The sequence below is a fragment of the Pollicipes pollicipes genome, unplaced genomic scaffold (assembly GCF_011947565.3).
Source record: "Pollicipes pollicipes isolate AB1234 unplaced genomic scaffold, Ppol_2.1 Scaffold_7261;HRSCAF=8764_pilon_pilon_pilon, whole genome shotgun sequence".
NCBI lineage: Eukaryota > Metazoa > Arthropoda > Thecostraca > Pollicipedomorpha > Pollicipedidae > Pollicipes > Pollicipes pollicipes.
In genome coordinates this window covers 22172830-22184348 of record NW_023597054.1, presented here as the reverse complement: position 1 = coordinate 22184348, position 11519 = coordinate 22172830, and the positions used below count along the sequence as shown (strand labels likewise).

Genomic DNA, 11519 nt, shown 5'->3' with positions numbered 1-11519 from the left:
GTGGTGCAGCGGAACCAGCAGCCTGTGTTGAGCGTTGGTAGCGGAGAGGCTTTGGCACTGAATGGCGTGCACGCCTTTATAGACATGGACAGAGGAGACAGTCAACGTGATGATATCCCTGTTGGGGGATCATGGCACCACCACTGCGGCCCCGCCCGTGCCAGTGGCATCCAGGTCCTCCGCGGCAGAAGGCGCGCAGTCCGAGAGGGACGCGCGGTCTGATGAAGCTGTACGTGAACTGTGGTCCGTCCCTCCTACCTGTGCGTGTGTGTGGGCGGGTGTGTTGAGCGCCCAAACCCGGGCATGTGTCCGCTCGTGAAGCTGCAGTGATGTCAGCTGACCTGTGTGCACTGGCCAGGTGGACGCCTGCCACTGGCTGTCACTGTGGCCTCGGACACGGGTCGGGCCATGGGGCTGTGGTGATATCAGCTGACCTGTGTGTGCTGGCCAGGTGGACGCCTGTCACCGGCTGTCACTGAGGTCCGGCCAGACGCTGCTCATCCCGTCCGGCTGGATCCACGCCGTGTACACGCCGCAGGACTCGCTCGTGTTCGGCGGCAACTTTCTCTGCAGCCTGAACGTTCCGCTACAGATCAGGTGCGTGCAGGGGCGGTCTGAGTCTAGCTCCAAGCACAGCCCGTCAGGTGGCGCCTCTGTGCAGTGCTAACGCTCCATAGTCGATCGACGCCAGCATGAGGCACGTCTGTGCGACACTCCGACACGTCTGATGGCTCCTCGGACACGTGTATTGTAACCACGCTCTCGTCGTCCTCCCTGCGTGGAGCACTCTCCGATAGGCCATTTGATGTGTCCACACCTGCTCGGCCGTCGCCGCGCTCACGTCTGGACGGCGCCGGCGGCAGGGTGTACGAGCTGGAGAAGAAGTCGCGCACACCGCTCAAGTTCCGCTTCCCGTCGTTCGAGACGTGCCACTGGCTGGGCAGCCGGCGACTGGTTGAGGAGATGCGCGACTACGGCGACGCTAACCAGCGCTGCCCGGCCCACCTGGTGCAGGCGGCGCGCGCGCTCGCCTCCGCCCTGCGCTCGTGGGCGCACGACGCCTCGGTGAGCAGACAGCTGGAGCTGGCACTGACTCAGGAAGGGTCGCGGTCGCCGGCGGCCGCGGGTCGCCGGGCCGTGCGGTGAATTGTGCAGCGCTTGGGATAATTGAGGTCCTGGTTGTGAGTTGGATTGGCGCTGAGACGGATATCGGGAGTGTGTCGACACTGGAATAGCGCTTGGCTTCATGCGTTTGGGCCAGGTTACCACCACTGCTCGCCGTTGGTTGAATGATGACAGCTTGCCTCATGGTAGCCCGTTAAGCACTTCACCTAGGCGGAACGGCGGGGAAGTGTGCTAGTCTTAGTGCAAAATGGTACGAAAAATGCTGCAATTGCTTCAAATGGTACGTTGCACGAGCTAAGCAATAAGCAGCATTGTCGCCGTTTCTCGATGCGTGCGCTACTGCATTGCGGGTGGGAAGTGCGAGCAGCAGCCCTGTTCACCACTGACAGCGACTGTGTGGCCGGCAGTCGGCGCGGCGCGGTGTCGAGCCCGTTCCGGTCACCATCAACGCCAGCAAGCTGATCAAGCAGCTGAACAAGGAGCTGCGCCACGCCGAGAAGTACAGCGCGCAGACGCCGCAGCCGGCGCCGCCGCGGCCCGAGCGCCAGTCGCGCCGCCAGGTCAAGAAGCGGCCGCTCGACGACGACTTCATCGACATCTCAGAGCGCTCCGAGTTCGAGACGCTGCTGCAGGAGGCGGCCGCGGCCGAGCCGGAGCGGCGCGCCGAGCCGGCGCTGCGGCTGACCGTGCCGCGGCCCGCGCCGACGCCGGCGCCGGCGCCCGACCGGTCGGCCGCCGCCCGGGCCGCGCCCGCCGGTCTCAAGATCCGGCTGGGGCCGCGCGTGCAACCGTTGGCGCCGCCGGCCGACGACGACGCCGACGAGCGGCCGCTGACGATCGACGACTCGGCGCGCCGCTACGGCCGCATCCGCTCCGTCTCCATGGACAACCCGCTCAAGCTGCGCCTCTCCAGTGAGTAGACGTGCCGTTCTTCATGTCTCTTCCGTATACCACCCCCCCCCCCCCCATATCACGTGTGCCACCCCGCTGGCGCTGTAGGCGGGGGCCGTATGCGGGAGCCGTAGGTGGGAGCTGTAGGCGGGAGCCGTAATACGCGCGTGGTCGTGTGCTGAGGGTCTCACTGTTGGTTTGCCGCGGCAGTGGGTGCAGATTAGCTGTGAAAAATCTCCGAACTCGCCGCTCACTCCGGCCGTCGCCATTGCAGTCGACGGCCGGCCGGACCCGGCGCCGGTGGCGAACGGCATCGATGAGCTGCTGCGCGCCTCGAGCGTGGCCGACGGCTCGGAGCAGGCGCTGCCGGCCGGCCAGGCGTCGCCGGCCACGCGCGACGCCATCGTCGGCATGCTGTCCATGAGTCGCGCCGTGGTGGCGCCGCCGCCCGTCACCGCCAGTGGTGGCGCGCGGCCGGCCGCGTCCAAGCGCCGCGCGCGCTCCTACTCCTCTGACGACGAGGCGTACGGCACAGCGCAGGACGACGAGTTTGGTGCGTAGCGAACGGCAGCGGGTGTGGGCAGGCGTTATCCGCACTGGAGTGCATGATGCATGCCTCGGTGGCGAAGTTCCCAACGGGCTGGTGCCCTCAAGTCTGTTGTATCATACTGTTCTATAGTAACCGGAAGCCGTAGTCATGGGTTCTTGACTTTTAAAAAGGTCTCTTTTATTGCACTGAATTAGCTGCAGGTGACATTTTGCGTTATTAAGACGCACACGCTGTCATATTGTGAAGTTGTAGGCCGAGTGAAAAAATGATTGTCATGCACCAAGATTACTCCCCTCATTCATCCTGGTCTGAGGTACTTGTCGTTTTGACTGTATTTGCTGCCGCACACCTCACAGCTGTCTGTTCTGTGCCCGAGCGATGGGGCCGTCGCCTGACCGGGCTGCTCCCTCTGCCCGGCAGTGTACCCCTCCCTCGACACTTCAGATGACGAGCACGTGTTCAAGCCGCGCGGCCGGCGCCGCGGCGCCGACGAGGCCTGGAACCCGAAGGCGCGCGTGCCGGTGGGCTCGGCGCGCGGCGCGCGGCCTTCCCGCCAGGGCGTGCGCCGACAGCCGCTGGACCGGGCGCTGGCGCAGACGGGCGCGCGCGGCGTGCTGGCGCCCGCGCGCACCCTCGCGGTACGTCTGCTGGTAGTGAGCCGGCCGTGTGCGGTGTCACTCGTGCTTGGGGGTGAGGGGTTGTCGTGGTGCGCCAGTGTTGCGGAACTACTATGAGAGCTTGAATGATATGACTCTAGAGTACAGAACCTGGATGTGCGGATGCGTATCTGGACGTGATGTCGAGTGTGGATGGTGCGTCGCTGTGAGGGGGCGAACTGGGCTCCCCGGGGCGACCTCGCTGACGTGTGGCGGCCGAGCAGCTCACGCGGACCCGTGTGGCCGGCAGGCGCTGAAGAAGTCTCAGCCGCGCCGGCGTCTGCCCGAGCCGCAGCCGAGCACCTCCAGCGCCACGCTCGCCCCGGCGGCGGCCAGCGAAGCTGCCAAACGTGAGTACACTGGCCACGGCAGCCGTGCGGGGCCACGGCGTGGCGGCGGCCGACTTGGTCCATCTCTGGCCCTGTGGAGGCGGCGTCATGGGAAGTCCGCGTAGAGTCTTGCTGGGATCTGGATGCCCTTCGATTGCTATTCCCTGCTTTAATATCGGACTTATTGCCCATTTCATGTGACCGGTCAACATACGCATTATAAAACAGTGTCGTGATATGCTTGTAGTGGGATTTTTGTAGCAGATGCACGCCACAGCGGTACGCGAGCTGCTGCTCTGGAGCGACGGGCGCGATGCTGTAGGCGCGACGGTGAGTGGATCATGCCGTATCCAGAGCGTCGTCGTGCTGTGAAGTGGCAATGTGTGACCGCGTCGTCCGCTTTGCAGGGCCGAAACCCAAGAAGGGCATGGCAACTGTAAAGCAACGCCTTGGGAAAATTCTGAAACTGAACAAAATGAAGTTTTGAAAGTAGAGCGCTGCCATCTGATGTGCTGGAGTATGTGGTAAAAAACTGATGTGTTTATAACAGTTAGGCTTCCTGTGCAGATTTGTGTAGGCATTTTGCCGGTATATGATCGCGCTCATTTCGTGTTGGCGTGCTTGTAGCCACCGTGCTTCATCTCCATCTGGCCGTCCGGGGTCCACCTCAAAAGTGTGATATTAGTGTACGCGGCGGCACTTCTGATTGTGCGAGTTGTCACTTGACTCAAATATGCAGGGCATTGAAATGAAGTGGATGTGGATGACACCCATTGTTCCACGTCCGGTGCCCTTAGTGCGAAAGGTGTCTGTCCAAATGCAATGCATTTTGCATAGTGAGGTATATATTGATGTAATTGCCTTCTCAGAGATTGCTCCCTTTTCCAAGAGATGTATGAAGCGCTCCATTACAAAAACATAAAGTTCGCTTGTTTCCCGCAATGCCGTGGAAATTTATGTTGTTTTTTTCGGATCTGAATTTGTACTCATAGCATCACGGTATAGTAGAAAAACATCGGAAGAACAATTTCGATACCGCGATATCCACATCTGCGACGTGCGCAGATTTGTGCACGTTAGCGCCATCGTGACCTGGGCTTTCTCTAGCTGTGCTGGCTTTTAGTAATACATGATGCTATGCACTGGGTGTGGTGCTGCTTGGATCCGACCACTATTTAAGGCCGCCTATCTACAGTTACCATTCGTGATGTTTCAGCACATTTTGATGTTAGTCGCTGGGCGGGGCACACGGGTACCAAACCAGGGGCGAAAATTCACAAGATGGGTTGGGGTAGGCGGGAGGAGGAGCGGGTGCTGGCCAGTGAATAGTGACAACTTACTCAGAAATACGCTGGAAAGAGGAATAGGATCAATTTGAGTAGGAGAAAGTGAAAAGAAAAGCCGACAGGGATAAGAGAAGAAATACGTCGAAAGACAGAACACCAACATGTGTAAAGATGAATTCGGATATCTAAAGACAACATAAGTCGAGCTGATTTAAACGGAAGTCAACAGGATTTGGGGTCTGGTGTGTGGTAGTTCATGCTGCGGCTGCGTCGAGACAGGTGGGTCGGACTGGACCGAACTGGGTGGCTCCAGACGGGACCACGCGTGACCGGGGGTCGAATACTAAGGGGAACGTTCTGCATTCGAAGATATTGAAGGAAGCATCAGATCTGATGAAATGAGCACTTTTAACTGTTGGTGTGTAGTATTAAGTCGAAAGGCTGCTCTAGAGTACACAACTTCTCTGTTAGTACATATGCTCCCCAATATGTCATTGTTTGATTACCTGATCGCACCTTACACAACATTGAGAGCCAATTGACGGTCGCTTTATCTGGAAATCATGTTCACGGACACCAGATATGACCGATCAGACAATTATGTTTCTTGGCCCTGATTGCCGCACGGCCGACGGAATGGCAGGGATTGAATGACGCTATTATGACGTCATCGATGCCTAGGTGACCTTGAAATAGTCTCCCCGAAATGGTCGGAACATCGTCGCGGATGTGTTTCTCAGAAACTAAAAGCGCGTGGGTTTTAAGGACAGGGCTGTGAACTGCACTGAATGATCTTCAAGGGGATTATTTCATTTCAAAACCCCATGCAAGTGTGGAAAACCCTCTCTAAATACCAGCCAACACTTAGGCAGATAATAGCATAAGGGTCTTCTACTCAAGTGCAAGAACTACTGTGGCTTGTCAGGAACTTTTTTAAATTGCCTGGGATCATATCCTTCAGACTGCAAGCAGGCAATATAGTACAACAGTTTTAAACACCCCTGGGATAAAGCATGCTGGATGCCCGGAGGGGACGGTCCTGTGACCTCTTCTTGAGGGATATATATATGTAACAACCTAGCCGACAGTACTGACAGCGTATTGTTCTTTGCCGACGATATCACACTATACACAGCACTCACGCGACCCGGAGGTCATTCAAGCCTCACTCCAACACGACACATGCAACAAACAAGAGCTCGGTATAAACTGGCTTCAGCATTCACCAACAGAAACAACCCATCGCAGCTGCCCATTGATGGCCAACGAATCCCTTCAGTTACAAGTCGCAAACGCCTTGGCCTGACGATATCTGCTGACTGGCACTTTCATCAGCACGTTGATGACACGATCTCCAAAATCAGTTGGGCCCCCGCCCACGAGCATGACTATCACGACCATCACAGAACCAGTAGAATGCCGGTTCACCGCGCTTGAACCCGTCATGGAGCAATCACTGACATCAACAGGTAAGAACAGCGGCGCGGGGGCAGTGAATAGAAGGCGCAGGGATGTCACTGGCGCATCAAAAGTCACTCACTCGCTGCCAACACATCTCTGCACACTTTCAACGCGAGGTGTTGCGTGTGGACGCAACGTATCTAAAAGAGGAGCGTCACAGCTCGGCGGCTGCCGTAGTCAAGCGCACGGAAATTTGAACCCTTCAGTGCTGCAGTGCTTGATTTAGCGTTGCCTTCTCATGTGGTGGTCAGTGTGGCCAAATGTACCACTTTCTATATTTCCGGGTGGACCTGAGCCCCCGCTCTCTCCTCTAGTGTACATGGGCAAAAAAATGGAGGTTATTGGAATGAAACAAGTGCCTGAACTGCTGGTACACTAGGTGCCTAAACGCATCACTATCTATATCATCATTGTCACGATCACCCTGCCTTCAAATGGGAGACCATTCATCAGCATCAAAACATTCGGTAACAAGCAAGTATTTTTTTTCAAATTAGATTTTGATATCATGGACGCAAATAGAAGTGAACGTAATCCGTTTTTTCGGGAAATCCGGGCGGCCGAAATCAGAGAACCTAGGTTTTTGGGGGCAGATATGGTCAACGTTATTGGCTCAGCCTACAACCGATCTTAGAAAGTGACACGCGGAGTGTGGCTGCAGCTAAAGCCACTTCGACGACACATTCGTCCTCTGGCAATACCATAAAGATGTAGCGGCATTCTTAGACCACATCAGCAGCCTGTGACCATCCATCCAAACCAGTGTCCCATCGGTTTTTGGACGTTTTTAAGACTACTGATGCCAGATCTTGGGCAGACGTGAACCAGCTGCATAGCACATATTCATTGCGCCGACCTTAAATCTGACGCGGGTTAACACGGCCCGATCGATAGCGATGTACGGCAATAATTGTTGTCCCGGTGAGTTAACCACGTGGCTTTATTTGCAACCAGACACCATTCACGATGCGTCTTCTATGGAGGGGGGCCCATTTCTCCAGTTATTTTTCACATACGGTGTCAAATGCAGGGGCAAATTTAGGGTCAAAGGTCAAAAATGACCACAACTAACAAAAATTACCTATGTTGATCGATATATGCCGATCATTGTTGCTTCGTGCTTATTGTGATGGCACCACTTACAGAAAGCGCATGTTATATACCATGATTATATAAACATGTGCTACATACATGACGCCTATAGAATACGCCTTTCACTTGGCTGGGTACGCACAGTCGAGTTGCCATCCTTATGCTTTTTACATGAGGCGTTGCAATGACAAGAATCACGAACCTTTGACATAAATTTCCCATTTAAATAGTTTTATATAGCCATGAGGTCCGAATTAGCCCGGCTACTACTGACGCAACTGTGCACATTCCTTAGAATTCAAGATGACCGCCGCCGCCATCTGAGTATAAGTCAAGTTTCAAAGTTATATCTTGACAGCTTGGAGGGTTGTGTGATACCGCCTTATGGGAATATTTGATGGCAAGGTAACCATTTCTACAGTTACTCCTGATGCATGGGGTGGAAGCCAAGGTCAGATCGAAAGTGAAACATTCAAACTGGGTCATGACCCATCACGATCACCTCTATCCATCGGCATGACCTTTTGTTGTCTTCTTGCATTCAGAGTAAGGGTACGACTCGCAGTAGCTGAATGTGTTATAAACCATGGTTATTTGACTATGTGTTATATGCACGACGCACGCACCATAAAAGACTAATACATACACAGAGATGTACTATCGGATATACTATAGAGCCCGTCCAGAAACTCGTCGCTGCAAAACAATGCGCTATGAGTGGCACACGACTCTGCCAGGATTTGATATCCTTAAGATATATTTCTACATTTGTGTGGCGTTTTGAGCTGAAATGGACATATTCAAGATCATTCGGTGCAGTTCACAGCCCTACACTTCTGAAGACCTAAACCTCTCTTGTTTCTGGGCTACACGCCAGCGAAGAGTGCAGAGTATTTCGGGGAGACTATTTCAAGGCCACCCCGGACATCCATGACGGCATATTAACGTCACAGAAGCATGCCATTCTATTACCCGTGCGGTGATCAAGGCGAAGAAAAAACAAAACTGTCAGGTTGTTCTTATATGACGTTCCTGAGCACGATTTCTAGATGTAAAGACCGTCAACTGGCCCTCAATCTATCATGTGCAGGGTGTGATGACGTAATCAAACAATGACGATTGAGGAAGATATTTACTAAACAGAGAAATTGTGCTATCTAGAGCAGATATTTCCACAGAAAAGTATACCAATAGTTATAAATGAACTTTTTATCATATGTGATGCTTGCTCCAATATTTCCAAATATGAAACATTCCCTTCAAAAGACGCGAGTGACAAGGTACGGAGATGCGTAGGCAATGGTTGTCATTCGTAAAATCAAGAATGGTTGTCATCATCATCATGTCATTGTCGATAATGGCTGTCATCCCTAAAATAAGAATCATGCACCGCACAAAACGTACTTAAAATGTCACTAGCTCGGAATCGTTGTTTTCCTGATGTCGATTTAACCGAATTGCGAGGCCCGTTATCTAAGACGCGCAGAATTTCAGTCCATTGGTTGTCGGATGCATGTCAGGAAGACACCCTAGGCTGAAAACGAGCGTTTAACATTTTATCCATCCAGCCACGACAGTAAATCGTACCGCATTCAAATGGACCAGAGCACTTGCGAAGCACACCATGCGCGAGGCGAAGCGTTCCTCATGGAGAGCGTAGGCACCCACGTTGGTAGTCTTCACTGCCAAACACCCCCCGCTGTAGTATAACAGCGGGGGGAGGGGGGGGGGGGTGATTTCTGCGACCCGCATCACCAACCAGGCGAACGCGAACAGAGGCGAACGCGCCGCCACTTGATCTTTGGAAATGAAAGATATGAAGGTGTCGCAGTTCGTAATGGTCTCTTAAGAGCCTCTTTTTCGATAAAAGTTAAGCTGTCTGGGTTATCATGTACATTTTGGATTTAGTATTTCAACTTTGGTGTTTTGTTTTATGGTGGGACTTCGATTTCTTAACTTGTCTTGGTAATGAATTAATGAATCGTCATGACGGTTTGCAGCATTTTAGGAAGTTTTTGCCGACAATTCCATCGGTTGCCATGGGCGTCGGGTTCGCGATGTGTGTGGCCGACGCAAGGATGATTGAGGAATGAATAGTGAGTGTTAATGGCATTTGCTGCTGAAAACATCGAGGTATTGTTATTTCGAATGTCTGATCGTTCTTTCGTGGCAAAGGCTGTCAGGTGCTATACAATGTATTGCAGGTTTAGTGGGATATTTGTCTCGGAAAGAAGCAATAGCAGTGGAACATTTGTGGATGGGCCGGGGAGGGCGGGGGGGGGGGGGGGAGCGTAATTTGTACCTTGTCGCTCTCCATGCACCGTCATAGAACTAATGCTCAATATTGCCCCAAGCTGAGGGGGGGGGGGGGTCGTCGGAAATCGCTCGCCTGCTGTGCCAAGTGTGCCCGAACACCCCTGCACAATATTCAGGAACTGCAGCACGCCCAGACCGATGACATCTCCAGCCAGACTAGCCAAGCAACTCAGCCATCATCGACTGGTCCAGGATCGATGGAGGGGCTAGAAGGTGTCGTCAATGCGCTCCATCGGCCGGAAGACCTACCTACTTGTCCAGCACGTCAGGAGCATCCCCTGCCTTCCAACAGAACGCTAACGAGGTGTCGGCGTAGCTTCCAGCCCGATGCCGGCATCACTCATACGGAAATCCGGTTGCTGAAGCCGACGATGGATATGATGGACCCGCTGGAGTGCATCTCCGGATACTGCGATTGCGAGATAGCATTGCACGGTCGACAGCCGCTTGACTTAATCCTTTTGTTAAACGGGGAATGTTATTGTTAATTGATCCGCTGCATCGCATATGGATAGCCGAAAGTTTATGAACATGGCTTGTGGTGCGCTTGCTGACTGCGTTTGGTTTGGGCTTGAGTAAGCCTCATCCGGTATTTGCTGCGCAAGGGTGGAGCAAAGCAGCGGGTACTCTTTGTATCACGAAACTAGCAGCTGTCATGGCCCAGCTTTGGTAAACGGCAAGGCCCCAGTGCGCATTGACTTAGCTGTTCTCGTTAAATGGAGCAGCGCGGATGTGCCTGGCAAGGGCGGGTCGGGGCCTCGGCCGAGGAGCTTGGGGCACCTTAGCTTTTCGCGATGTTATGCCCGACCGATCCTCAGCTATTGCTCAGCCAGGAAGGTGAGTAATACGCGCACACTGACTTTGGTAAGCCGCGCAAGACTACGCCGATATCTCACCATTTTTCGGGTAATCTGTCCAACCGGAATCCTACCTAAATGAAAACAGGGGCCTAGAAGTTCGATGGATTCTCTAAGGGTAAGTTCATCCAAAGGGCGGCAGTTGTGATGCGCAGAATAAACTGGTTCTCCGGGATGTAGTCTTGAGTCCATCTGATGCTTCCGAATTCATAAAGAAGTCCTTATGCCGCATTGCAGTATACCGTATATGCCGCTCTGTCTGCGTTACTTCGCCCCAGCGCCTGTTTCTGGTTTCTGGGTCGAGATCGACGTCGCACCATGGTTAGTATGCTCGCTGTCCTAGCTACAATGATTTAAGCACTATTTATGCCTCTCCAACCACTTTGATGTACAATTCCAAATGAACTTAATAATTGCTCCAAAACGGGGTATTTGAATACAAGCAAACATCTAAAGCTTACGGATAGATATACCAGGCCACCTCAAGAAAGGCCGAAACACGAGCACCTTACCATATTTAGCCCAGCGGCGACTTCAAACCTGCTAGTTTGGTCGCACCTCAACTTCATACAGACGTTCTATAACGCAATCGAACAATGGCGTATTGAGGACGATATTCACCAAATAGCGAAATGTTGCCGTCTAGAGCAGTTTTTCCGCTTCGAAGTATACCAATAGTTTTAAGTGGGGTTATTTCATCATATCTGATGATTGCTGTTATATCTTTGAATGTGGAACATTCCTTTAAGGCCGGCAATTATAGATGAGCCGCCGCACATGCCTACCATACTCGATTTCTTTAGTAAACAATGTAATGGAAAGTGCATGATAAGTTCATGGGAATACTGACGTCGGTGCAGGGCGTACAAAAGCCAAATGCCAAACGGTGGCTTCCTCAATCTAGCAGTCATACCGATTCGCTCTGCTGATTTGAACGACGCTGGAAGAATACTCTC

The 11519-nt window shown here is 53.2% G+C and overlaps 1 protein-coding gene across 1 annotated transcript in view; it reads left to right on the top strand.

Annotated features, from left to right (window-relative positions):
• The window catches only part of LOC119111184 (lysine-specific demethylase 7B), a 12974-nt gene extending 9495 nt beyond the window's left edge, over positions 1–3479 (top strand). The window contains exons 9-16 of the mRNA XM_037235007.1: positions 452–597; positions 864–1065; positions 1533–1763; positions 1950–2037; positions 2291–2355; positions 2506–2569; positions 2987–3098; positions 3473–3479. Of these exons, the coding sequence (XP_037090902.1) occupies positions 452–597; positions 864–1065; positions 1533–1763; positions 1950–2037; positions 2291–2355; positions 2506–2569; positions 2987–3098; positions 3473–3479 (915 nt within the window). The remainder of the gene's footprint in view (positions 1–451; positions 598–863; positions 1066–1532; positions 1764–1949; positions 2038–2290; positions 2356–2505; positions 2570–2986; positions 3099–3472) is intronic.
• The last annotated feature ends 8040 nt before the right edge of the window (positions 3480–11519 follow it).